Source organism: Oryctolagus cuniculus, chromosome 6, assembly GCF_051225735.1.
Source record: "Oryctolagus cuniculus isolate XC-2025 breed Fujian yellow rabbit chromosome 6, ASM5122573v1, whole genome shotgun sequence".
NCBI classification, from domain to species: Eukaryota; Metazoa; Chordata; class Mammalia; order Lagomorpha; family Leporidae; genus Oryctolagus; species Oryctolagus cuniculus.
The window spans coordinates 23,736,766-23,763,756 of record NC_142872.1 but is presented as its reverse complement, the minus strand read 5'-3'; the positions used below and the strand labels follow the sequence as shown (position 1 = coordinate 23,763,756).

Genomic DNA, 26,991 nt, shown 5'->3' with positions numbered 1-26,991 from the left:
AGGTGAAACCCCAGCTCGGGCCCTGCCCAGCGGAGTGCCTGGCTCCGCGCCAGCCGCTCCATCTTCCCGCTAACTTCACCCTGGGAGGCCAGCAGGTGGGAGCAGCACCCTGCGGGGACCCAGACCACTCCCACCCGACACCCGCAGGTTTCGGCCAGGCCCCGTCCTGGTTGTTCGGGTCGTCTGGGGAGTAAGGCAGGGAGGGAAGCGCCCCCTCCCCCACACTCCTTCCTCGCTCTGCCTTTCGATGGAAACAAACATGAACCAAGAACGTGGCCCGCACAGGGCGGCTGAGCCTCGCGGAAGAGGCGCGTCCCTCAGCGCCGGGGCTCTCGCCAGCAGTCGAGGCGCTGCGGTGGACAGGCCGGGCCTCACCGCTCGCGCCCGCGGACGACACGCTCACAGCCCGCGCACGACACGCCCACACCCCGTTTTGTTGTCGCCAGGCTCTTCAGGATTGGGGCTTTCGCTCGGCTCAGGGCAGCCTCTGCCTGCAGGACCCTTCCAGGCCGCCGGGGAGCCGCAGCCCGCGCCCGGAGCCCGCTTTCTCCAGCGAGCGGGCCGCGCTTCCGAGGCGGCGTGGGCCGACGGCCCCTCCCTCGGCCTCGGCCCCTGGCCCGCCCGCCCCGCCGTGCGCGGCCCGCAGTCAGGCGATCGCGGCGGCCAGCCCCGCCGGCTGTGTGACGCCCGGGCCCGGGGTCCTCAGCGCCCGCGCCCGCTCCTATAAAGGCCGCCGCCGCGCGCCGCCGCTGTAGTGGCCTTGTCGTCCGCCTTTCTCTTCTCCTTGCGTTGACGCCGCCCCTCTCTCGTCAGCCTCCGGCCCGCCGGCTCCTCAAACCCGAACACCGTGAGTAGCCGCCCCGTCGAGCTGGAGGGGGCTGCGGCGCCGGCGGTGCGGGCCCAGAGGCGGCAGCGTCTCGGCTGTGGCCTGCGAGGGGCGGGCGCCGACCGGGCCCGGCCTTCCCTCGGGCCCGGTGGAACCCGTTGTCGGCCTCGTTCTTCAGGAGGCGCCGTCGGGCTCTGCTCGCCGCCTCCGCCCTGGTCTCGGCAAGGCCTCTGCCCGCCGCGCGTCCTCACGGCGCCCGGGGGGCGGGAGCCGAGCGCTGCCCGGGCCCGGGCTCTGCATCGGGCGAGCGGCCGCCGGCGCGGGGCTCGGCGTCGAGGCCCAGGCGGCGGCCCGGGGCCTCCCCTGGCGTGGAGCCTGCTGCCCACGGGAGCGGGCAGGAGTGGCGGCGGGCCCGTGGGTGGGTGGGGGTCTCCCGGCTGGTGCGGGCGCGTGGCGGTGCCTGGAGGCCGCGGTCTTGCTCGGCAGGCCGGCGCCGCTCGCCCTTGCCTTCGGCGTCGCCGGCCCGCCTGTGTGTCCAGGCGCTTTTTGTGAAGACGTTGCTGCATTGTTTAGACACTGCCCGGAGTCGCGGCAGCAACTGTTTTAATAGTAGATGCCATCGTCAGAGTGGTGCGGACTCCTAGGGCCCTAACTCTGTAAGACTTAACTCGAGGTGGCAGGTTTTGTAAGGGGGGGGGGGGGCCACCTGCTCTGGAGGCTCCGGGTTCGGGTGCTAAGGGCTCGCATTTTTCATTACACTGTTGTTTGTGTCGTAGAACAATGCAGCCCCCTCCACCCTGCCCTTTAATAAGATACAGGAGTTTCGGGCGCTTAAAAAACACACAAGTTTTGTTGTTGTCGTTAGGATGTGATAGAATCTGCCTAATTGCCAGCCGCTGGTGGGGTTATTTAATTTGCAAGTACAGAAGCTTAAAGAGTTGAGGAGATGGTTGTGGAAGCGTGTCGAATGAAAATTTTGTTCATTATTACTTGAAAATGTCGCACTCCGTTCCAGTGTAACACTGAAAGTTCTCTTTGAACGTTGTCTAGAATTACCCAGTGCATCGAGTTACAGATTGACTGATTGTCTCCTAGCTGTTTAATGAGATTGAGGCTCCCTTAAGAGTAACCTAATACATGAATTTGACTGTGACTAAGCACATCTTATCATTTGTCAGGAATTTTGAGAGAAATATGAAGTAGTTGTCCTGCTTTGATGTTAGGAATTGACTTTGTCAAACATGGGATTCTGTAGTATTCCAGTTCTGTGGACTGTAAGAACATAAAACGTTTTGTTAGTTAACGAAAAAGAGGGGTGACACTGAAGTGCTTTCTCGTGGGGGTCCCTTTGTGGCTGCCTTGTCACGGAAGGGTCTGCTGCTCTGAGCCCCCGGGCAGCCTGCAGAGGCCAGCAAGGCTCCTGCGAAGGGGGATCTGATTCCCGTCCCCCAGGGATGAGTGAGAGCTGCACGTTGCAGTGGCTCCGTTTCAAAAAGGCTTTTGCCTTTTGCTTTCTTCTAATAGCTCGCTCGTCTGCTTGGGAGAGGGGAACATTTGTCTTAGAAAAGCAGAGTAAATACTTTAAGTTATATAGTGGGTCTCAGTCTTTGAACCCAAAATGGGTTTTATGATGTTTTGATTCCTAAAATTGATACTGTTTTTAATATGATGCACCTAGAAAGCTTTGGAGGTATTTTTAAGTTGGTAAATAGGATTTTGAATACCTGAGAAGCCTGGGCCTTTAAAAGCTGTACTGAATTTTAAGAAAACTTGCACTTTTACAGTGAACTATTACCATTCTTTTAAATAACCTGAAGATTTTAAGAAATTGAATATTTTTGCTTTTTGCCAGAACTCTAGTCCTTTGAGTTAATTGTCTAATTTTCTGTAAGAGATTTCTATGCTCATGACTCCAGTTTAATAAATACATCTTTGGAGCAAGAAGTACATTTGTGATATGGGGATTTTTCCCAGATCTCAGACTTGGACACCTGAACAATCAATAATGAAAGATAAAAAGGCCTCTGAAATTTAAGCTCTTAATTCCTTAATTGTTTAGGGAATTGTGTTGATGTGTTTATCCTTTAAGTCTCTGGTTCAGACCTAAATGAGCATATCTTGTTCTACTCTTGGATTCTGAATTCATTTTTCTGTGGTTGGTCTCACTGTATGGAAATTAATGTCTCTTGAGTAGTGTTTTGGACTGAACTTCCTCAAGTTTGCAGGTGCTCAGTTGTGGCAGAGTAGCTATTCAGAGTTGTCATTATTCAGTGGGAGCAAAAAGGTAGGCAGGAAGCAAATAAGTGTATTTTGCTTCAGACATTTTGCATCGAAAGTATACCACATGACTGAAAGATGTGTGTCCGTGTGAGTTCAGTAGGGCAGGCTTCCTTTCCTAGGAGTTCAACTTGGAAACATTTTATGGAATTACTTGTAAACCAGCAGACTGTCTGTGGTAGTGTTTCACAGTGTGTGTCCTGCAGACTTTGTGGTCAATAAGTTACAGGCTTCTGACAGACTGTAGTTGATGGAATGTCAGGTAGATGTTAGAGTTCTTAAATTTTACCTTTAATATGCTCTTTTAGATGCCTTCAATAAAGTTGCAGAGTTCTGATGGAGAGATTTTTGAAGTTGATGTAGAAATTGCCAAACAGTCTGTGACTATCAAGACCATGTTGGAAGGTAAGTTGGTAAGTTTGTTGGATAAACTTGGTGGGGGGACATGGGAAGAAATGTGTAATTAGAGATTCTGTGAATATTCGATTCGACTTACAATAGTAAATAATTTGCCATAGGTGCTCAGAGAGCGTGAAGGGTGAAGTTTACTCTTTTTATTTTTATTTTATTTATTTATTTATTTATTTTTAAGTATAAATGGTGGGGCCAGTGCTGTGGTGTAGCAGGTAAAGCTGGGCATCTTGTAAGGGCACTGGTTCGAGTCCCAGCTGCTCCACTTCCCTGCCACTGTTACATAATTTAATGAGTGCATTAACAAAGTTGTGTGCCAAGCAGTGCTGTGGGAACTTCTTGCCTAGTGTTACTCCTCAGGCTCTTGGAGAAACTGCAGTGTATAGCATTAGTGAGGTGATATGCATTTCAAATCTATTAAAATTGGGATGTTGTGAGAGATTATTTTGAGGTACAGTAGACTGGATGTGCTCGGGAGAAGTGAAATTCAAGTTTTTACTTCGGGTTTGGGTTGTGATACCACAGTTGGTAGAGCTGAAAATGAGTTTGAGGGAGTGGAGAAGAAAGTAACCCGAATGAATGTTCCTGAAAAGATCTGGGTAGCAGTCAGTTAATTGAGTTATGTGGATCTTGGTCCCTGAGTTCTCAACTGCTGGAGACAGATGTGTTTTGCATGATGGGTTATGGTAATATGACTATGGAAGATGAGGGTGGAATGCGGCCAGGTGGTGAAGAAGTGAGAAGTGAAGAATCTGTGGAAGCCAAGAGAAGAGGGAATACTTGTAGATGGCTCATAGATGTCCAGGTTCATACCCTGAAGACAGGTGACTAAGACTTTCATAGTTACCAAGTAGAGGCAGAAGCTGAATGTGGAGGGCATGTTTTCTGTTTTCTACGTGGATGACTTTTGTTCTCTGGAAAAGCCAAACATACTTTTTGTTGGTAGTTTGTACCAGTCATGTGGCACGTAGAGTTCTGTGTCCTGATAACTTATGTAGGTCACTTGTATTAAGTTGTGAACTCCTTGGTGCATCCCACAATGGTTGTTCAAGTGCTTGTTGAATGAAGAAGTATGGTAGAGTCACTAATAAAGACTGTGAAAGTCATCCAAGTGTATCTAATGGTAGGTGAGTAAGGATACAACCGCCGTCTACAGTGCCGGCATCCAGGAAAGCAACAGAAGATGGCCCAAGTCCTTGGGCCCCTGCACCCACTTGAGATACCTGACTGAAGCTCCTGGCTTCGGATTGGCCCAGCTGTGGCCATTTGGGGAGTGAACTGTGGATGGAAGATTGCTCTATCCCTGTTTCTCTCTGTTATACTGCCTTACAAATAAGTAAGTCCAAATAATAAAAGATGCAGAAACTAATAGCAAAATTGTTGCCTGAATACGTGGCTTTGGCAATGAAAATGTTCCTCTTTTTTTTTTTTTTCTTTAAAGATTTATTTATTTATTTGAAAGTCAGAGTTACACAGAGAAGGCGAGGCAGAGAGAGGTCTTCCATCCGCTGGTTCACTCCCCAGTTGGCTATGCCAAACCGAAGCCAGGAACCAGGAGCTTCCTCCTTGTCTTCCCAGGCAGCTGCAGGGGCCCCAGGACTTGGGTCATCTTCTACTACTTTCCCAGCTAATCCAGCCAGCAGCTGGAACTCGAACCAGCACCCATTTGGGATGCCAGCAATACAGGCGGCGGCTTTACCCAATAAGCTGCAGTGCTGGCCCTAGGACCTTACTTTTAATATGACTAAATCCTTCTTCCAAATACAGTTTGTAACCAAACAAGCTGGTCTTCTGTGTGGTTTCTTATTCTGCATAGTCTAATTTATTTGTCTCAATTAATTAAAAATGCTGCTTACTTGTTAAGGAAAAACCTAAGTGACTTAATCCAAATGGAATTTCATACACATAAGACATTGCGATTTTTTAATTTGACAGGTAGAGTTATAGACAGGTCTTCCTTCCATTGTTCATCCCCCAAATGGCTGCTATGGCCGGCACACTGTGCCGATCTGAAGCCAGGAGCCAGATACTTCTTCCTGGTCTCCCATCCGGGATCAGGGCCCAAACACTTGGGCCATCCTCCATTGCCCTCCCGGGCCACAGCAGAGAGCTGGACTGGAAGAGGAGCAACCGGGACAGAATCCGGCGCCCCAACTGGGACTAGAACCAGGTGTGCCGGCGCCGCAGGCAGAGGATTAGCCTGGTGAGCTGTGGTGCTGGCTGATTTTGTGGTTTTAATCTAAGCTGAGATGGGATCAGGGGCACAATGGGGAGGGGAGGTAAGTGCACCCATCTGTATAGAGTGAGGTTGAGGTCTTCAGGTATTCTCTTGTCTTGACTTCGCCATTGCAATTGCTTGTTAAGCTCAGTGACCCCTCTCATTAAATGCATTGTGTGTTTTCAGTTCTTCCCTGTATCTGTTGGTAGCGTTTGACACTTGATCATTCTGTTTTTAACGTGGCTTCCAGGATGTTTACCTTTATTTTTTGTTTAAAAGGTTTATTTTATTTGAAAGGCATAGTTAACAGGAGGAGAGAGATCTGTCTTCGATTTGCTGGTTGAATCCACAAATGGCCACAGTGCCTATGTCTTGGCCAGATGCTAGAAATTCCATCTAGGTGTTCCATGTCAGTGCAGGAGACCAAGAACTTTGGCCATCTTCTGCTGTCCCAGGGACATGAGCAGGGAGCTGGATCTGGAGTTGAGCAGCCTGGACTCCAGCCAGCACAGAAATGGGTTGCTGGTATTGCAGGTGGTGGCTTAACTAGTGCAACACAACTTCCTGGTCTACCACGTGGGTGCAGGGGCCCAAGGACTTGGGCCATCTTTCAGACGCATTAACAGGGAGCTGGATCAGAAGTGGAGCAGCTAGGATTCAAACCAGCGCCCGAAGGGGATGTCAGCACTTCAGGTGGTGGCTTTACCCACTGTGTCACAGCTCTGGCTCCTAAAAATAATGGCTCTACTGGCAGCCTTTGGCAGCCTTTCCCTTATTGATTGATGCCAATTCCATTGGCAGCTCCATCTTTCTCATGCCATCAACTTGTATTCCCTGATTCCTTTCACATTACATAATGCTTCTCTTTTGTTGGTGCATTGTTGATGCTACCAAAATGCACACACAATTAGGCTGTTGCTTAACTCATTAGTTACAGTCTATGTCCAAGCACTATTTTATGCCTGGGTAGTTTGCCCTGTGGTTAGTGTCCTTGATAATCCCCTGCTGTCTCCTGTCTCTTCTCTTTATACCTAAAATACACAAGACCCTATCATCTAGCCTCTTATTATCTGATCTTAACTGTTGCTCTTTCCCCTTGTTATCTTCTGTATTAATTCCATAGTGTTATTGGAATATGCTAGATATTCTTGTCAAAGACTTAACTACTTATGTGTTTACATCTGCTCAGCAAAGTATCCAGCAGAGTTCTAAAACTGGGACAGTTGCTTTATCCTCCTGTATTCATTGTTGGCTCTCCAGTGCTTAGGAAAGCACCTGATGTGCAGTAGGGACTGAAATGTTTGACTCGACGTTGGCTATTTCTTCATCACTGAGAACAACCAACTGAGGGTATGAAAGTTAGATGTTTTAACAGAGAAGCCTGTTGGTTCAGTATTATAGGTAATATGTGTATGATAAACAGCAAGAAAGGGTGTATGTGGAAAGTAAATTCCTCAATGTTCTCTTTAATTTCAATAGGCATAATATCCTTAAGTATCCATGCAGAGGTACTTTAAACATAAATAGATGTGCACATGGCTACTTTTCTTTAGATAATTTTTTTTTTTTGTCAGAATTAAAGTGAAAGTGGGTGGGGAGATGGGGAGATATTAAGATCTCCTATCTGTTGTTATACTCTCCAGATGTCTGTAGCCACTGGGTCTGGGCGGGCCAATTCAAGGAGCTTCTTCTGGGTGTCCCATGTGGGTGCAGGAGCATTTGGATCATCTTCCGTTGTTTTTTGAGGCCACTAGCAGGGAGCTGGATACATAGTGGAGCAACAGGGACTTAACTGGCACCCATATGGGATGCCGTTATCACAGGTGGCTGCTTTATCTTTTATGCCATAACACCAACCCCAACATGTGTCTTTTTATACTTACGTTTTTTTAAAAAAAAAAATGTAGTCTTGACTCTACTGTTGTGGTGCAGTGGGTTAAGCTGCTGCCTGAGACAGTGGCATCCCATGTGGTCGTCGATTCATGTTCTGGCAGCTCCGCTTCGATCCAGCTCACTATTAATATCCTGGGAAAAGCAACGGAAAATGGTCCAAGTGATTGGGCCCTTGCCACCCTTGTGGGAGACCTGAATGAAGCCTGCCCTTGGCCTGGCTCCCCACCTGGCTGTTGTGGCCAGTTGGAGATTGAACCAGCAGATGGAAGATCTCTTTCTCCAACTTTGACTTTGAAACAAATGAAAACAATCTTGTTTTTGTCTGTTACATGATCTGTTGTGTGTATTTATACATCTTTGGATTTCAGATTTGAATAGCTTGATTTTCTGTTACTCTGTTAATTGAGTCTATTTTGCCTTTTTTTTAAAATTTTTCTCTCTAGAGAATTTGGTGTAAAGAGTAAGGGTCCAGATGTAATTTTTTTTCCAGATGGTTGCCCCATCATTTAACCTCAAATATGAAATCATCTTGATTTTATGTGAACTCCCTTTACATAATATTCTGTTTGTATATTCATACTTCATATATAGTTGAGGATGTTTTATGGACCCATTATTAGGAACCACTAATTTTAAATGCTCTTAAGAGACCTGTTCTTAGGAAAGTACTTTAAAATAACCTTTTGCAAGTTTTTTGAGGCATAACCTGGTTAAAGAGTTAGAAAGTAATGGCAGCTCTATTCTGTTTTTCTTAGATTTGGGGATGGATGATGAAGGAGACGATGACCCGGTTCCTCTACCAAATGTTAATGCAGCAATATTAAAAAAGGTGAGGTCTTCAGAGTGTTTAATATTTAGAGTTGGGGACATTTAAACGTATAAATGAACTTAGTTTTTATGCCTTTTACACACTTTAATTCTTCCCGTGTGTAGTTCTGAGTCTAGCATGTGAAGCATATAATCTTGATGAGGTGGGGAAACATAGATAACATTTTGTAGATCAAAAATTGCTGAATAAATCAAACTACCTTTGAATATATACTGGTATACATTTTATTGGGATGTGTACATTATTTCAGCTCTTGTCACTGAAGTGTTCTGCTTGAATAAAGTGTTAATTGATGAATACAGGTCATTCAACAATGTTAGAACTTACTGCTTAAAATTATTTTTAAAGTTGAATGATCTTTAAACACTTGGGATTGATACCTGCTTGAGTGTTCTTGAATAATACATGAGTATACAGGAAAGAGTTGTGGTCTGTTCTTTTGCCACAGTTGACCTGTTGCCATTAATTGGGCACCAGAAGGATGCTTTTAGGGGTAGGCATTTGGGTTAGCAGTTAAGAGACAGGCTTGGTCCGGCCTTTGTGGCCAACTGGGGAGTGAACCAGCGGATGGAAGACCTCTCTGTCTCCCTCTGTCCCTCTCCCTCGCCCCCCCCCCCCCCCCGCTTCTCTGTGTGTGTAACTCTGCCTTTCAAATAAATAAATAAATCTTAAAAAAAAAAAAGAAAAGGCTTGGGAAGCTCCTGGCTTGAGCTTCCTGCGAATGGGGACTCTGGGAGGCAGCAGTGATGGCTCAAGTAAATCGAGTTCCTGCCATCCATGTGGGACATCTGGATTGAGTTACCAGCTCCTGGCTTTGGCCATAGCCAGAGGCTGTTACGGGCAATTTGGGAGTAATTACGAGAACAGGAGCACTTGTCTGTTTCTACAATTAAAAGAAAATTAAGTAACCTGCTTTGGGGTCTCATGTTGTGGCGTCGCCTGTTAAGCTGCTTGCATTGCCAGCATCCCATATGGGTGCTGGTTTGAGGCTCGGGTGTTCCACTTCTGATCCGGCTCCCTGCTAATGAGCCTAGGAAAGATTGGAAGGTGGCTGAAATGCTTAGGCCCCTGCCACCCACATATGAATGAGATGGGGTTCTTGGTTCCTGGTTTCAGCCTTGCCCAGCCCCAGCCGTAGTGGCCATCTGGAGCTGCTCTCTCACTCACCTTTCAAGTTATATAAATGCATCTATGGGGGGAAAAACTACTTTTTTTGTACACTTAGCAGTAACTTATGTGATACATGATCTAGATGTAAAATACCTGAGTCACAGGGTGGTTTCATCTTTTACAGGTATTGTTAGTCTCCCACAAAAATACCAGTTCTCAGAGCATAATGCAATTGAATTATGACTACCATTACTAGGTGGATATTACTGAAGTGGCTGAAGTCAAAATAAAGGAATATATAGTACCTTGTTCCCATTTCTGTCTGCATTCACTCCAATTCCTTTCCTTCAAGATAACCATTTATCCTTTCAGTATATGGTACTGTAGTTACTAACAAACAAGTGTTCCTTCTCCCCCATTTTTTTTTTTTTAAGATTCATTTATTTGAAAGAGTTACAGAAAGATGAAGAGACAGAAGTCTTCCATCCACCAGAAACTTCTGAAAAGCAATAGTCTTTTTCCACATTGGTGTAAAAACTGGCTAGTTCCAGTTGGCTCTTTCCTCAGGATTTTTAATGAAAATTATTTGGAAGGTGGGGGACAAGGGATATAGGGGGAGCCAGAAGCCAGAGTCCATCCAAGACCCCCATGTGGGTGGCAGGTACCCAAGTACGTAGGCCATCATCTGCTGCCTTCAGTGCATTAGCAGAGAGCTGGGTGGAAAGCCTGGGGGCACTTGGACAGGGGATGTTGTCCCCAGTGCTGTCTGAGCTGCTGAGCCAAAACCTGCTCCTTAATTTTCATTAGTTAAAAACATTTTTTTTCAAAGATTTATTTGAAAACATTACTGCAAGAGGGAGAGACAGGAGAGATATCTTCCATCCACTGGTTCACTCCTCAAGTGGCCACAATGGCCAGGGCTGGGTCAAGCCAAAGCCAGGAGCCAGGAACTTCATCCGGATGCACGGGCCCAAGCACTTGGGCTATGCTCTGCTGCTTTCCCGGGCACGTTAGCAGGGAGCTGGTTGGGAAGTGGAGTAGCCAGGACTCAAACTGGTGCCCATATAGGATGCCAGCACTGCAGATACTGGCTTAACCTGCTTTGCCACAGCACAAGCCCCTATTTTTAAAAGTTTATTTTCATTGAATGACAGACAGATAAGAGAACTTCCATTTGCTAGTTTGATTCTCAAATGCCTGCAACAGCCAGGGCGGAGTCAGACTGAAGCCAGGACCCTCCAAACTCAGTCTCCCACATGGATGGCGAGACCCAAGTACGTGAGCCATCATCTGCTGCCTCCTAGGTTGCTCTCTACAGTACGAAGCTGGATCAGAAGTCTAAGAGCTTAGAATCAAACCAGGCACTCCAGAATGGTATCCCAAGCAACAGCTTAACTCCTGTGCCACATCCTGCCCCAGAAGGAAGTTCTTGCTTCAAGAGTTGTTGAGACGAACCAAAATTGGCCTGCATTCTGCTTCTTGACTTGCTCTGTGATTGTTCTTCCATGCATGCTCCTCCGTTGTTGACCTCTGGCCTTGGCAATCTGGTGAACCACTTGAGATTGCCTGATCTTTGACTTGGAAATTCTAAAACCTGACCCGAACACACCACCTTTTTCATCAGTAGCTACTGAACTAGAACGTAGACTAGTAAAGAGTCTAGCTAATTGACTTTGTGAAACTTTAATGCGATCATTCCCCCCTGATGAGGGAACATTTGGGCCTTTTCTGGTTTGTTGCTGTGGCAAATATTTTTATACCCATGTCTAGAGTATTTTTAATTACTTGGTTATAAAGTATGCACATTTGTGCTTACCTAGCAGTTGCTAGATTAGTTTTCAAAGGGGTTTATATCAGTTTATACTCTCTAGTAGAATTCATGTTTCGTTCACACTGTTGCCTGCGATTAGCATCATTCAGATCTGAATTGGGGGCCAGTGCTGTGGCGTAGTAGGCTAAGTCTCTGCCTGCGCTGCCAGTTGGTGTCCTGGCTACTTCTCTTCCATTCCAGTTCTCTGCTTATGGCCTGGGAAAGCAGTGGAAAATGGCCCAAGTGCTTGGGCCTCAGTACCTGTGCAGGAGACCCGGAAGAAGCTTCCGATCAGTCCAGCTCCGGCCATTGTGGTGTGAACTAGTGGTTGGAAGATCTCTTTCCGTCTCTGTAACTCTGCCTCTCAAATAAATTAATAGAAAAGAAACAAAAGAAAATCTTTAAAAAGATTAGGATTTGGTTTTTTTTTGTTTTTGTTTTTGACAATTTGGAGTAGTGTCTAACTGTAGTGTTTAACATTTAGTGAAGCTGAACATTTCCTAGTGTTTGACTGTTTAGATTTTTGTTAACTGCCTATGCCTGTCCTCTTATACTTTATTTACATTTTATTTGAAAGGCAGATCGGCGGAGATAGAGAAGTGCTGGTTCACTTCCCAAAAACTAGCCACAGCTAGGGCTGGGCAGATTGAAGCCAGGAGCCTAGAATTCCATCTTGGTCTCTGACGTGCTTGGCAGGGGCCCCAAGCACTTGGGCTATCCACTGCTGCCTTCCCAGGTGCATTAACAGGAAGCTGGATCAAAAGCAGAGCAGTTGACACTGTGATGTGGGATGCTGGTGTCACAAGTGGTTGCTCAACCCCTGTCCAACAGCGCATCCCTTGCATGGTTTGCTTTTACCCAATAAGACCTTTTACCCTCTGGGACCATTTTTGCTTTCAGGCTTAGCTATTAACTTAGTTAACCTCTGCCTTGTTCTTACCCCAATATAGGAGTAATAGTGCCCCAGGAGTGGCTTGAATAATAAATAATTCTCCATGGGAATGAACTTTTGTTGTTTGTTGTAGGTCATTCAGTGGTGCACCCACCACAAGGATGACCCTCCTCCCCCTGAAGACGATGAGAACAAAGAAAAGCGAACGGATGATATCCCTGTTTGGGACCAGGAATTCCTGAAAGTTGACCAAGGAACACTTTTTGAGCTTATTCTGGTACGGTAAAAGAGCTCTGTTCCAGAGAATCTTTGGCATTCCTTGAAGAGTGAGAGTTGCTAAATTCATTGATGCTGAAGTTTAACACTCTGAATTTAAATACAATTTAAAACCATGTTTCAGGGATCACATTAAATGTAAACAGTGTGAACACTATGGCTGAGGGGTGGAGATTGTCAGATAAAAAAAGCATGATGTAGCTATGCCATCCATAAGAAATTTACTCCAAATATAGATGCAGGAGTGAAGGATAGGAAAAGATATACTCTGTTAACACAAGAGAAAGCTTAAATCATGTTTTGGAGCAAAGAATATTTGTATTAGGGAGGTTACAGAGGGTTACTTCATAATGATAATGGGATCTGGTTTTAAAGACAATTCAACCAATCAAACATTTGTCTGCCTACAAGCAGAACTTTGAAAAAGTGAAACAAAAACAAGTAAACCTCAAAAGAGAATCGGGAAAATACTGAATCAGAGATTTCAGTACCTGTTTCTCAAGAATTAGTGTAACAGGTAGACAGAAAGTAAGGCTATAGAAGGCTTGAGTAGCACTTGATCCACTTGTTTCCCTGAACATCTGTATCTACAGCACATCATGTCTAGTGACAGAACATGTGTTCAAGTGTGTATCATCAAGAGACCAGGTTCTAGGCCATAAAACATCTCAGATTTAAAAGTCATTCAAAGTTTTCTCACCCCAAGGGAATTGGAAGTCAGTAATAGAAAAATAACTGGATAAATCTTAAATATTTGAACATAAACCCATTTGTAAGTAACTCATAGGTCATCGAAGAAATACTTAGGCAGTATTGTGTACCAAATAGAAATAAAACACATGAAAAATGTGTGACATACAGTTAAAGCAGTATTTAGAAAGATATTGTTAGCACTAAATGTCTTTCAGGAAAGAAGTGAGCTAAGCTTACACCTTCATCATTTAATGATGAAGTTCAAGTAAACTGAAGAAGCAAAGTATTAAAGTGCAGGATTTGGTGAAATAGTAAACAGGAAAATAGAAAAAAATTAGCGTAACAAAACCATGCTTCTTTGAGAAGTATGGATAAATAGTTTTGCTGAGACCTGGCATGTGGTGCTTTCATGAGCATACATGTGTGCACACATGTCCGTGCATACACATACATAGACTAGGCTGTTATTTACTATATGAGTTAGTGTAATTAACTTAAGGTGTCATAAGGACTCAGTATTATAGAAGTATAGCAAAAAACAGAAAAGTCTTTCACAGAAAAATTTTTATTTATAGTTGTCTTTTGTATCCACAAGGGATGTACTTTGTCCAATATACTTTAAGTTGTTCTGGATTACTTAGAAATCTGAAATCATGCTGTCTTAATAAATGCTGTGTAAATAGTTGTTAAACTGTAATGTTTAGGGAATAATGACAAGAAAAAAAGGTCAGTTTGTGTTCAGTACAGATGGAGCTGTTTTTTTGCTCCCAGATATTTTTGATCCTCAGTTGGTTGAATCCATGGATGTGGAACCCACACATAGGCAGGGGTAACTGTAGTCTTTCCTTGGATTTCTGAAAGTTAGCCAGCATTTTAAGCTAGTGGCTTTATCAGTCACTAACATTGGTTGGAGTATAAAACAGCAAGTATACTTCACTGAAAACAACTATCACCTTATAGGCTGCAAACTACTTAGACATCAAAGGTTTGCTGGACGTTACGTGCAAGACTGTTGCCAATATGATCAAGGGGAAGACTCCTGAGGAGATTCGCAAGACCTTCAACATTAAGAATGACTTTACTGAAGAAGAGGAAGCCCAGGTAGGTAGCCATGTATCCAGGAGTCAACTTCTTGAGGGATGATTAGTACCTCTGTGTCTTAAACGTGTAGTCTATGCCAATAAAAATGTAGATGATGCTGCTCGTAGATAAGAAAAATCAGTTTTCAGCCAAAGATGCTTTTTCGTATTCATTTATTAACAGTTACTAGTTTTAATACTTAGGACCTTTTATATATTTTATTTCAGGAAAGCAGATGCTATGTAAAAAATGTATGCTAGGATGCTTCAGATTACCTTAAAAATGCAAAGATGAGAATGATTTTGTTGACATCGCTACAAACTGAAATTATGTGAATGATGTAATTGGACTTGCTGTGCCACCTTGGGTGACAGAAGCTATAACTGCTTATTGCCTTTGCTTTTTTGATAATTTCAGTAGGGCAGAATGAAAACCTGGAGAGAGGCAAAGTCAGAGAATCGGGAAGTACACTATTTTTTTCCTTTTTTAAAGATGTATTTATTTGAAAGTCAGAGTTACACAGAGGAAGAGAGAAAGATCTTCCATCTGCTGGTTCAGTCTCCAATGGCCACAGTTGCCTTGCTGGAGCTGGGCTGGGCCAGACCGGGCTGAAGCCAGGAGCCTGGAGCTTCATCTGGGTCTCCCACGTGGGTGCAAGGACCCAAGCACTTGGGCCATCTTTGCGCGGCTTTCCCAGGTTAAGCAGGGAGGTGGATTGAAACTGGAGCAGGTATATGGGATGTTGGTGTCGCAGGCAGCATGCTTACCCTCTACACCACAATGCCCCAGGAAGTATACTGTAAGCCTGGTGTATCTGTTATCCATTTTTCTGTCCCAACTCAAAGGCTATTAGTTTAGCAGTAGAGGATACTTACAAGTCTTGGGAAAGACTACTTAAGTAAGGTACTTGCTTATATCTGTGTCTTCTAGGTACGCAAAGAGAACCAGTGGTGTGAAGAGAAGTGAAATGTTGTGCCTGACACTGTAACACTGTAAGGATTGTTCCAAATACTAGTTGCACTGCTCTGTTTATAATTGTTAATATTAGGCAAACGTAGACAAATGCAGCAGCAAATCATTTGTTTTAGCAGAATATTGTCCTCACTGCATGTGTAGTTTGAGTACAGATTCCAAACCCGAGTTTCTTCTAGTATGATTGAAAGTTCCTGTTTACTTTGCTCTGAATAAAACTGAACTGTGGGTCCTCGATAGAAAGTGGCATCTGGGGCTTCCTCTCTTCTCGCAGAGTGATTGCTGCCTAGTTTATTGTCCAGTTAAATTGAGTGATCTTTTAAAAGTTGGCATTGTAAATAAAACAACTTCCAAAAAGTTTTCTGAAATAGAATTAAAAACATATTATCTTTATTCATGAGTTGGAAACTGGAAAGAGGCTACTTGAAACAAACGTTGTGAGTGGGCCCATTAGGATGTCTTTCAGCTGCACGGTCAGTCGGTACCACTGGCACTGGTCAGCTTGTGGGTAGCAGGGCTCCCTTACTTGGATCTGAGGACTTTTTCTTATTTTTAATCCTCTCAGCTTTGAGTAGATTGCCTAGAAGACAGTTACTACCTGGTTTGTGGTTTTGGGGGTGGGGAGAAATGTAACTAGACAGTTTGTTAGCTTTTCAATTAAAAAAGACACTTAATTCATGTGTTATGTCATCTTTTTATAATCACTGTCCCCATATGGGGGACACTGTTGACTCTACTTGCATGTCAAAAATAACCTTTAATATTAAAATATGTGGCAAAATCCAGAAGACCTCCATTATGAATGTGAGATACTTTCAATAAAAGTAAGTTATAATAGTAGGTAGTAAACAGTTTGCTTTTGTGGACTTAAATGTGTCTCTTTAATATTAAATGGTTGGTTTGTGTGTGTTTGTGTAGCTTGAAAGACTATTAGGTAGTTCACGTTGTCGCTCACTCAAAGTTGCTGACATAACCATAGACTACTGATGGATTTCTCTATTCTAATTGTTAGTACTAAGGTTAACTGGAGCCAATGCTTCAGTTCTTGGCACAAAACATCACTGCTGTTTCCACCTTCCCCCCCTACAGTGGAATAGAATATTTTTTTTTCTTGGTAATTTGAAAGGCAGAGTTACAGAGAGGGAGAGAGATCTTCCATCGGCTGTTCACTCCCCATATGGCCGCAGTGATTGGAGCTGGGCGGGTCTGAAGCCATGAGGCTCTTCTAGGTCTACCATGTGGGTGCAGGGGCTCAGGGACTTGGGCCATCTTCTAATGCTATCGCAGGTGCATTAGCAAGGGAGCTGGATTGGAAGTGGAGCAGCTAGGACTCAAACTGGCCCATATGGAATGCCAGTGTCGGATTCAGTGGCCTCACCCACTGTGCCATAACATTGGCCCCAGAATGAACGTTCTCATGATTAGAGATGCCTTGAAAATTGTGATTTTGTGATTTTTTTTTTTTTTTGCTTTTCCTCCTTGTGCTTCCTTTTTTCTTTTTCATTTAAAATTGACTGTATTTCATGTAATTTTATTATCTTATTTGCTGTGAGCTGTTCAGATTATCACTTAATCTGCCTTCACCTTTCATTTGTCCCATATTTCTTTAATAGAAAAGTTCCATATGTTATGTCACAGAATTCCCATTTGTTGTCTGTACCAGAGATAGCAAATTACAGTACATGTGTGGTGGAATCTGGCCCATACATAGCCTGTTTTTGCATATTTGCTATCTGGAATTTTACAGAAAGATTGTTGACCCTTGTGATCAGTTTTGGATCTCTGATTCCTTATTATCCAGGAATAAGCTTGTTTTCCACTGGTCCTGGTATTAGTGAGGAAGGTAGCAGAGTCCGTTTCTAGGTGAAGTGTTGGAAATGCCAGTTCCCACTACAGAAATTCCATCTTACGTATCTCTAGCAGCATCGAGAAAGACATGCAGCAGTGGGGCTGAAGGTCCAGGATGTCTGGTGTTGCTGTGTTTAATTTGTAAAGGAAGTATTAGCCTCCAGAAATCAGGAGCCTGTGACTACTAACTCTTGATCTGTGTGACACTCGACAGTTCGAATCACAAGGATCTTTCAGAAACAGATTGCATGGACACAATATAGTAGTTTACGTTTATTTTTTCTGTTCTCGACTTTATGTACACTATGGCTGGAATCTTCAAACAAACCAAACATCTGGATAACTTAAACTTTGTTAATAGACATCTGACGACTCATCGCAGAGAAAGTAGATGGGTGGCCATTGTGTACGCAGTACATCATGCGCATGGTGTTAAGAAGCGCTTTCCTTTACAGCTGAAGCTCTGCTGTTCTGTGATAGATATGTGTGCCTACTAGTTTAGCACGTCTTGAGTTCGTAGGTTTTCGCTTGGAGTGCATGCTCCTTTCACATTATGCATAGGAGCCAACCAAGCCTTAGTCTTCAGTGCATCCTCCTCTGTGCGCTTACTTCACAACTGTTCCTCTAAACTGTGGCATGAAGTAGTCATAGTCATCGTACCTTGAAGATGGAGCCTGCCTCTGCCTCTGAATGTGCACATGGCCTTGGGCAAACTGGAAATAGTAGCTGCCATTTCACAGGACTACTGCAGTGTGCTCTTAATTGTCTAGGACATAGAGGTGACCTGATGGTAGACGGCTGCTTTTAGGTAGCAGTACTGCTCTGAATTTCTGTATAGGGAAGATGAGTGATTGATCCCTGTGAAGTACAGGTATGGCACATGATGGAAATAAGAGTTTAATTTTGTTGGAGAAGCACAAGTTGCCCATCCACTGGCTCATTCCCCAAATCCTGCAACAGCTGAAGCTAGCCCAGGCTAGAACCCATGAACTGAGTCTGGGTTTCCCATGTGCTTATCGCCTGCTGCCTCCCAGGGTATGCATTAGCATAAAGCTGAAATTGGGGAACAGAGTCGTGAGTTGAACCCAGACATCTTAACTCCTAGGTCAGATACCTGCCCCTGAGAATGGTTTTAATGCATGAGAGGGGAGAACTGATGATGGCCTTAGATTGGAAAGTGGTTACTGATGATGAATTATGAAAATGCTCTCTAATTATTGGTACACATAGGAGAGGAAAGGAAACCCTACTTGATAACCACTTTGCATAATTGGGAAATGGTCTTTATTTTCCCAGGAGAGGGAATGAGATGAGAAGGTGCTGGGCAGATCTGGGTGATTGCCACCTGTGTCTGCAGATGTTTCCTCTGAGTGCTTGGAAAGTGTGTGCCTCTGTCTGCAGTATGTTGCTTTTAGTCAGGAAGACCACTCTGTGACAACCCTTTGGCTTCTCAGCTCTTCATTGACTGTTGGACTTGCGATCTAAAAGTAAAACACATCTTTGCTGAATATTAGCTTATCACTTTCTCCCTTACATTGTCATAAGCTAAAGATGTACCCCCCCCAAACATGGTAGTAATCCTTGTTTTGTAGAAGAGAATTGCTTCTTTAAGTGCTTGAGCAACTCATCAGCCCACCTTCATACTTCTAGCCTCGAGAGACAAAGTAGTGAAATTGGCAGTTTTATGTTTCTAAAGGCATCCCTTTAAGAACTCAGGAGACTAATTAAAAAGATGACCCTAGGAGGAACTGAGATCTGGAACAAGGAGATGGTTTCAAGCAGTTTGGGTTGTGGGGTGTTAAATACAGCCTAGACATCAGTGTCTGCTTGGGGTGGGGGTGGGGCAGCACTGTTGAAGATGCTTGGTGAACTCATAAGGGCCTCTTGAATAGGTTTAAGAAAGCTTCCAGAAGACTTCTGAGGGATGCTGAAGCAGCTTTCCTTTTTTTTTTTTTTTTTTTTTTTTAATTTATTTGAAAGAGGAGAGACAGGTTATCTATGTATGGTTAATCCCAGATTGGTCACAATGGCTGGGACTGGGCCAAGCCCATGCCAGGAGCCTGGAGTTTCCTCCATGGATGTGGGGGCCCAAGCAGTTGAGCAGTTGGACCACCTTCTACCACTTTCCCAGGTGCAATAGCAATGGGCTGGACTGGAAGTAGAGCAGCCATGAGTCAAACCAGTGCCTATATGGGATGCCGCTACTGCAGATGCTACGCCACCTTGCCAGCCTCTCCTACTGTTGAAAAGTTAATTTTGTTTTTCAGTATAATTGGGGTGTTAAATTCTTCTACACTGATAAACTTTTGCTTGATAGGCCTGTCTAATATGACCTCCTAATCCCTGTCCCTTGTATATTTTTTTTCCTTTTATTTTTTTTGACAGAGTGGACAGAGAGAAAGGTCTTCCTTTGCCGTTGGTTCACCCTCCAATGGCCACCGTGCTGTGGCTGGCGCACCGCGCTGATCAGAAGGCAGGAGCCAGGTGCTTCTCCTGGTCTGCCATGGGGTGCAGGACCCAAGCACTTGGGCCATCCTCCACTGCACTCCCTGGCCACAGCAGAGAGCTGGCCTGGAAGAGGGGCAACCGGGACAGAATCCGGCACCCCGACCGGGACTAGAACCTGGTGTGCTGGCGCCGCAAGGTGGAGGATTAGCCTATTGAGCCGCGGCGCCGGCCCAGCCCCCTTGTTTTCTTAGAAATGGATGCAGGAACTGGTACCTTTTCTTCCTCTGCGGGGCAGAAGGTGGAGAAACATTCTGTTGTGCTTTGCTTCTGGCTTTTCCAGCCAGGTTTTCTGTATGCTGAATGGAGCTGGGGACAGTGCTTATGAGCTAGGTTGGGGCTCCATGAACAGAAAGAACTGAAACTTTGGGGGCATTCAAAATGTGGTTACAGCTCAGGGTCATTTGGCCACAGGGCTTTGTGCGAAAGGGAAACATTTTCAAATGAGATAGGGAAGTCCCTGCTTGGTTGCGGGGTTGAGAGCCCCCACTATACTCAGTGCAGGACAGGGAGCAGCAGAGCATGGGAGGTCTCAAGCCTGCCGGTTGTCTGGGAGGCTAGGGTGTCCTGTCCTGAGAAAGCAGGGTTAGTTTTTAGCTGCTGTGAGGGAGGAATGGTCTGGTATTGGGTTGTAATCTCAAGGCATCTTCTGGCCTCATAGGAATGTGCCACTGTGGTTTGAGAAGATTTGAATTTCCTTTGTGAAGTCAGGTTTTTTTTTTCCTTTAGGCTGTTTTCATTATAAAAGAGTTACCCAGGGCCCCTGCTGGTCCCCCCCCCACCCACATGCACAGAGGGTGCATTGTTCGTGTAACGGGTGTGCTCTAAATGAGACACCATAATCAGATGCAACTGCCCAGTCTTGCATAAGCCCTGGTTAGAATGTAGTTTTTAGAAACAAGTAGGCCAGTAGCCAGAGCAGAATTCTTCAAAATGGGACAGATGTCCAGAGAATGCCAGAGTACCTTCCTAGGAAGAAGCAACTTGAGTGGCCTACTTTAAATAGAGACTACTCTGGAAGAGGACTTTATAAATTAAAACATTAACATCCGAGAAATTCTGGCCCTGTGAATGACGCGAAATTGATGATGGTGGCCCACTATGTCTAGAACATTGTTATCTAGTGGTGACCTGTTGAGGTGGCTTTGACACCTTTGATATTCGTGATAATGTCTCAGGGTTGCCCATAAAGTTTACCCTTTGACCTCCAGAGGTCTTACATGAAAAATAGTCTTTGGAGGGAAAAGGTGCTATTAAAATATCCTTGAAGAAACTATGGTAATACCAGTTTGAGACTCCTGTTTGCTTGTTTTCATTGAGATACAGGTACCTATTTCAGTTTGGATTCTTTACACGATCTATGGATGGCAGTTGCCAATTCATTTACTGTCCTACAAGCACTGGGGAGCAGGCTGGTCTGCATCATTTGTGCAGTCAGGTGACTGTGGACTTAAGAGCAAGGCTTGGAATGGGAATTTTATGTATCCAGCACAATGCAGCTGACAGGGCTGGGGTGTAGGGCCCAAGCCGCTTCAGAGGAAATGGTGAGGGTAATCCCTGGTTTCTGGAGGTTGGAAGTGTTGTGAACATGTGTACCCATTAAAATAGGGAATAAAGTTTTCTGGCTGTGGAGAAAGAATGTTATGCTGTTACTGAAACAGTTTATTTCTGAGTGTCAGGCTTGGGAAAAACAAACCCGGTAAAAATGTAACTTTATTCTGTTTAAAAAAGTCTTTTGGTGAGGATGCAAAATTAACAATACAAAAATATTTTGAACACTACAGTGGTCCTTTTTTCAAGGCTTCTTGCAGCACTACACTAGAGTATGTGATCTTTGGATTCAGGAAACCAGCAGCTTAAGTAGGAACTAAGGGCTTTTTTTAAGGGGTGTGTGTGACTACAGACAGCCCCTTTTCTTTGGATTCAGGCTATGTACAGTGAGGAGGCAGCAACAAACAAGATTAAATTAACAAGATTTGTTTTTTCAAGGCTCAGCATTGAAGCTTGGCTCAAAATGGGTTAAAGAAGGCCATAGTGAAAACCCAGTGTTCGCCACTAGGGGTCTTCTGGGCTCCTGGATTTGGTTGCAGTGGTCCTCCTTGTGCAGCCCCATAGGGAAGGAGGCTGGCTGAATGCCAAGAGATAGGCTTTGGAGAGCAGGAGCTTGAGATTTGCCCTCTCACAGCTGCCCAAGAGCTGGCTCGATTGACTTCAATGAGCTGGAAATGTTACTGTGAAGATGCTTTCAATGAGCAGTACACAGCAGACTGGAGCCCTGCCTTCAAACTATTGACTGAGCTGCTAGTGGAAGGCTTGTAGCAACATCAGAGCTGCTTAGACCAGCAAGTTCCTCAGGAAACTGAACCAGTAATCTGAACTAGAGCCAGATGCCCCCACCTCCTGTACTTGTCTGATGGGGTAGTGTCCGCTTTTTCCTGTTACGGAGGTGGGCAGGCCTCAATGTAACCTATTCCATTCCTTCCTCTTGAAAGTTCCTGAGGACATGGTAAGAGGCTTTCTCTGGTCCAGCTCACCAGTGGCAGCTGGTTCTCCTGTAAACAGCTTTTCCATCTCTGTATCAGAGAAGCGTCGTCATGAGCCTGGTGGTTGCGACTGTGCTCACGTGTTGTTTGGTGAACCAGCTCCTTCTTGGTCCGTGAGGTGTCTGGGATGAGGAGGGTGGGCAGTGGGGGATGGGGAGGCAGGGGTACAGAAGGTAGCTGGGGTCAGTCCAGCCCATCTATGACCTATAGCAGAAAAGCAGGAGGCGTGGGCATGTGGCTGGCATAGGCACAAGGGATGCCCTTAATGAGATGACATAAACACAGCAGGATTGCCACCATCTGGAGCAGTTAAACTGGCCTCAGGTTCAGGTCAAAGTTGAGCAGCTTCTCCAGTCTTGGGGGGCAGTCAGCAGAGCTCCTGGTCAGTCTCCATGTGATCATGGTCTCAGTTGCTGCCTCTCCAGCTGGGGCCCTAGAGGAGGCCAGGTGTCTGGTGCATGCTAGGCTGCCTGTCTCTGAGATTCTTGCTGCTGTGCCTGTGTGCTCTGTAGGGCACTGCGAGAGGCCTGTGGGGGTCCTGGGGCTGGGAGGCTGAGAGTAGCAGACACACCTAGGGATGTAGGTGCGGGCTCAGCAGGGCTAGCAAGCAGTTCTGGGGGGAAGCGTGACAGCAGGAGGTATGAGGGTGAGTCCAGGGGCGCTGGGGACACGGGGCAGCCTAGAGCACTGTCATCGGAAGGAACGGGGCTGGGGCAGCGGCCTTCTCCGGGTAAGTACCGAATGCATTTCTTTTTCCTCCTAGGAATAGTGAAGAGAGTTATCTGTAAATAGAGGGTGAATTCACAGTCACACACCACAACCAAAAAAATGCTGTCCTGGAACAGGCCCTGCTTCCTCCTTTCCCCATGACCTGGATGATAAGCCTGGGTCCTCAGATGAATCTACATTGCAATGCTGCTGGGCTTGGCCCAGACCTAGGACAGGTGCAGTTCCCACAGCAGCCACCAGGTAGCACAAGGACCCTTTGTAGCCATGGCCTGGTTGGGGCCTTTGAGCTGCTGCTTCATGTGTCTAAGAGATGCATTAAGGGGAGGGGCTGCGATGCCTGTGGCTTCTTTCCTGAGTAATCCCAGTCCTCAGAGCTGGGTTGTGAAAAGGAATGGACAGTGCCTTCCTGCCATCGCTATCCATTCGCTGGGCCACAGGTTGTCTTCCAGTAGCATGGAATGGATGGAAAATGATTTCCTATAAAGACAGGATGTTTCCTGATAGGCATGTGTATGAGGGTGAATGCATACATGCTGAATTCCACTTTGCTCCTGGACAGGGACTATAGTAGACGGCCGAGGGGCTGGATGGGGAGGTGTTCCTTGGAGCCAGTAATCTTACTGCTTAGCATTACCCTTAGCCATGGTGCTGCCAGGCCTGGCACTGAACGAGCCCACATTGACAGGGGTAAACCTTTTGACTCCCACAACTCTTGACAGCCACAACTCCCACAACCGTGAGGTGTGGTTGGAATGTGTAGGCTTGTTGCCACATGGTCCTGTGGCTAAGACAGCCAAGGGGTACTACTGCCCCTTTCCCCCATCCTTGGTCTCAGTAGGTACAAGGTTGCAAGTCAGCTGCCTAGCAACTACGTTGTTCAGGTTATTGACTGGATCCCCTCATTTTACTCAGATTTAAGGGCTCAGGCTTCTGTTACTGGCAGGGATTCTAACTTGAGGAAGAAAGGGGGAGTTGGCAAGCTGTGATGCCACTGAGGCCAAGGGGCAGGGGCTGACGCCCTGAGAGGTGTTTGAGAAACTGAACTGCTGAGGACCTGCTCTGCCTGCCTGGCACCAGAGCCACTTGGTTGAATCTGCCTTTTCCTTCCCTTCCATAGTGATCTTTTCCCTCTCCACTGTTCCTTCCTCTAGACCCAAGTGGTCTCTCTGTGTTCGGTTTCCACTCCAGCTCAGGAGACGCAGGTTCCCTGACCTGCTGGGGATGCCACGGGGCTGCAGGGCTGAAGGAGAGGAAGGGCTCAGCAGAACACATCCAGTCAGGGAGGCAGCTTGAAGCAAAAGGGAGAGTGATGGTGGGGAAAAACCCACCTGCACGGACCACACCAATCCGTCTGCTGGTGGAGGCCAAAGCGAGCACGGCATTTCTTAGGCGAGCCAGGGTCTGCTCACAGCCATGCCAGAGGGGCAGAGCAGGGCAGAGGGCGAGCAGGCAGGCAGCAGGATAGAGCAGGGCCCAGAAAGAAGAGGTAACACAGTGTTAGCCAATTGTAGACATCCCACAGCCCCCACAGGTAGATTGGCTGTCTCTGAGACACAGCCAGCCCTTAAGGCCCAGAGCAAGGTATCAGGAAAGATGGGTACCCAGCTGTACAGCAGAGGCAGTGGGAGGAGTGGGGGGACGGAGTGTTGGGGGGAGGGGGTTCCTCCTACGCTAGTTCTCAGGGCCTGTAGTGCCTCTTGTAGCACAGATGATGCAGAAGAGTCCAGGGAGGCCCGGGACATTCAGCCTCTTCTTAGGGCTGCCCTGCCCATTTTATCCAGTTTTTCTTTATTCTTGCCAACACCTAATTTGCTGGCCCCACATTGCCTCAAGGGAAAAGGCTAATGCTTAGGCTCATTCTGTGTACTTATCAAGGGTATAAACGGCCCATGCCTCCTCTTGCACTGTGTCAGTCCGAGCACCAGCTTCTCTGGGTGCGGGTAGCTGACAAAGTCCTGGATGAATTACCAGAAGAATTCGCCTGTAGGAAGAAGGCCTGCAGCAGGTTGTGGGCTCCCTGGGTTCTCCACACAGAAAACTCTGCACTGATAAGAAAAATGGGGCTACAAGTAGAGAAACTGGCAGTACTAGCCAGCAGGTACTACACCTGGGGTCTGGCTCAGTCCTTGTCTGGTCAGTCTGCTCCCCAGTGTAGCAGAATGAGCCAGTGTGCATGGTTTGGACTAAGCACTCTGAGTCAGTTCCTCACTAGCTTCTCTGGCAAAGACTGGGCACAGGTAGACAACCACCGGCTATGGGAACTGGGCTCCCACAGGTTGTCTCTAGGACTCAGCAGAGCTGTTCTGCATGGGGCGTTTGACTCAGGAGATGTGTGCAGGCCTTGCCTTTAGAGGGCCTAGGCGCCATGAAGGTTCCTGGTCTACTACTCTGCCTCTTCACGTGGGCCAACCACAGCAGAACAGCCCTTAAAATGGGGAGATGGAGAGGAGCCTCTGCTTCTGCTGGGGCCAGGCCTCACCTGTGGTGGATTCTTGGTGCTTTTCTCTTGACCGCCTCTTCTTCTTTCCCTGTGTGGAACAAAGGGAAGAAGCTCACATGTGGGTGGCTATCGCTGGGCGATCTGCAGCCTGCTGTCCAGCCTGGCTGGCCCTGGGACCCCAGGTATGCAGGTCCCTCCTACCTTGGGGTCCTGGGGTTTCTTGGTGCAATTCTTGTTGGGCTGCTGTGGCTGTGTTTAAGGGCTTCTACCAATGTGGTTTCCAGTAGCCCCTCTGCCCCTTCAGCCGACGCGGCCCAAGGAAACACTGGGTAGCAGTACCGTTTGTGAGTACACAACGGGGTGTGAGCTTGCCTTAGGAGCAGTTCCCTGGGCTTGACCTCTTCTGAGCTAGCAACTTGAAAGTTTCCCTACCCACCCCTTGCTGTGCGTCACTGGCCACTCACGTAGTTGTCCCGCGCCGACCAGCCTGGATATAATTGCATGTGTAGCTGCCTCTCCTTGCGGGCCAGCTCATAATATTTTGCCTGCTCTTCCCGCGACAGTGCATGCCACTGCAATGGGAAGGAGGCAGACGGCATACATCAGGCAATCGGCAGGCTCCACCAGGATGAAAGGGCCATCCCCACAGGTCCCCCTGCCCACAGCCTCACCCTGCGGCCCAAAATCTGGTTGATGGCAGCACTCTCCTTCAGTGTACACTCTGCGATGACCTTGGCTCTCATCTCCTTCATGTACAGCATAAAGGCATTGAGGGGTTTCTTGATGGTTGGCTTCTTCACTTCCTTCTCTGCCTTGGATTCACCCTGTGTCTTCCTGGGGGAGAACATTAGATTACTGAGGCGCTCCCCCATGCCCATCTGATGTCACTACCCTCTTCTAATGTGGATTTAGTCTGTAAGTGTGAGATACCAGAGCTTTTGTAAAGGGATTCTTTCTCCCTGTCGCCATACGGCTGAGCAGACAGCCTCAGTAACTTCCTTACAGGGACGCTACCGCCAGTTGTGAAGGACATGCAAGGATTTCTCATCCTACCCACCCCACCCGCTGCTGAGCATCGGTAAACATTAACCAGAGCTACAGAACGGCTTGCACAGGGGCTTTCTGGAAGGCCTTGGGCCTGGGGGGAAGCAGGTGTAACCCCTGTCCTGCCCCCCGCCCCCATTTGTGTATTTGCACTCACAGGCTGCGGTCATAGGGCTGCAGCTCCTGCTTTCCTGAGGGAGGCACAATGGCAGGGTGGGGGATGGCTGCAGGGTGACCAGGTACACCAGAGCCCAGCACCAAGGATGGGTGAGTGAACCTGGAAGCAGGAGGAGAGTTAGCACTGAGCCAGGAATTAAAGGCCCGACCTGTGGACACACAGTACACGAGGACACGGGAACAGAGACCCCCACACTCAGTGGCCTGCACAGAGATGCATACAGATACCTTCCCAATACGTTACATTGCACAGACACTGCAAGAACGGACATACTACGCCACCAAAAGAACTCTCAAGTAGCGCTTTTTTTTTTTTTTTTTAAGATTTATTTATTTGAAAGTTAAGAGTTACACAGAGAAAGGTGAGGCAGAGAGAGCAAAAGGTCTTCCATCTGCTGGCTCACTCTCCGACTGGCCG

At 46.6% G+C, this 26,991-nt stretch overlaps 2 protein-coding genes across 10 annotated transcripts in view; one reads left to right on the top strand and one right to left on the bottom strand.

Annotated features, from left to right (window-relative positions):
- The first annotated feature begins 751 nt into the window (after positions 1–751).
- Positions 752–16,136, top strand: SKP1 (S-phase kinase associated protein 1). 2 transcript variants are annotated; one of them, XM_002710210.6, is made up of 6 exons: positions 752–847; positions 3,412–3,508; positions 8,381–8,454; positions 12,400–12,543; positions 14,196–14,336; positions 15,246–16,136. In XM_002710210.6, the coding sequence occupies exons 2-6, from the start codon at positions 3,412–3,414 to the stop codon at positions 15,279–15,281; spliced, it is 492 nt and encodes a 163-aa protein (XP_002710256.1). In that variant the 5' UTR covers positions 752–847; the 3' UTR covers positions 15,282–16,136. The 2 variants fall into 2 exon arrangements, with proteins under 2 accessions (XP_002710256.1, XP_089191982.1); XM_089335856.1 differs by having other exon boundaries at positions 3,412–3,516.
- TCF7 (transcription factor 7) overlaps positions 14,190–26,991 on the bottom strand; it is a 34,545-nt gene continuing 21,743 nt past the window's right edge. For 2 of the 8 annotated variants that reach the window (XM_051844210.3, XM_070076096.2), the window contains 6 exons: positions 26,554–26,673; positions 26,024–26,186; positions 25,817–25,924; positions 25,392–25,440; positions 24,241–24,313; positions 14,190–22,942 (listed from right to left, as the gene is read on the bottom strand). In XM_051844210.3, the coding sequence (XP_051700170.2) occupies positions 22,645–22,942; positions 24,241–24,313; positions 25,392–25,440; positions 25,817–25,924; positions 26,024–26,186; positions 26,554–26,673 (811 nt within the window). In that variant the 3' untranslated portion in view covers positions 14,190–22,644. Of the gene's footprint in view, positions 22,966–24,240; positions 24,314–25,391; positions 25,441–25,816; positions 25,925–26,023; positions 26,187–26,553; positions 26,674–26,991 lie in introns of all 8 variants that reach the window. The other 6 variants (XM_051844215.3, XM_070076097.2, XM_051844213.3 and 3 more) reach the window with 4 other exon arrangements.

Bases quoted from the DNA above. Each gene is read 5' to 3' on its own strand.
- SKP1 (XM_002710210.6), top strand. From the start codon at position 3,412: ATGCCTTCAATAAAGTTGCAGAGTTCTGATGGAGAGATTTTTGAAGTT. The intron at 12,544-14,195 runs GTACGGTAAAAG...ATCACCTTATAG, and splicing joins CACTTTTTGAGCTTATTCTG to GCTGCAAACTACTTAGACAT. The intron at 14,337-15,245 runs GTAGGTAGCCAT...TGTGTCTTCTAG, and splicing joins CTGAAGAAGAGGAAGCCCAG to GTACGCAAAGAGAACCAGTG.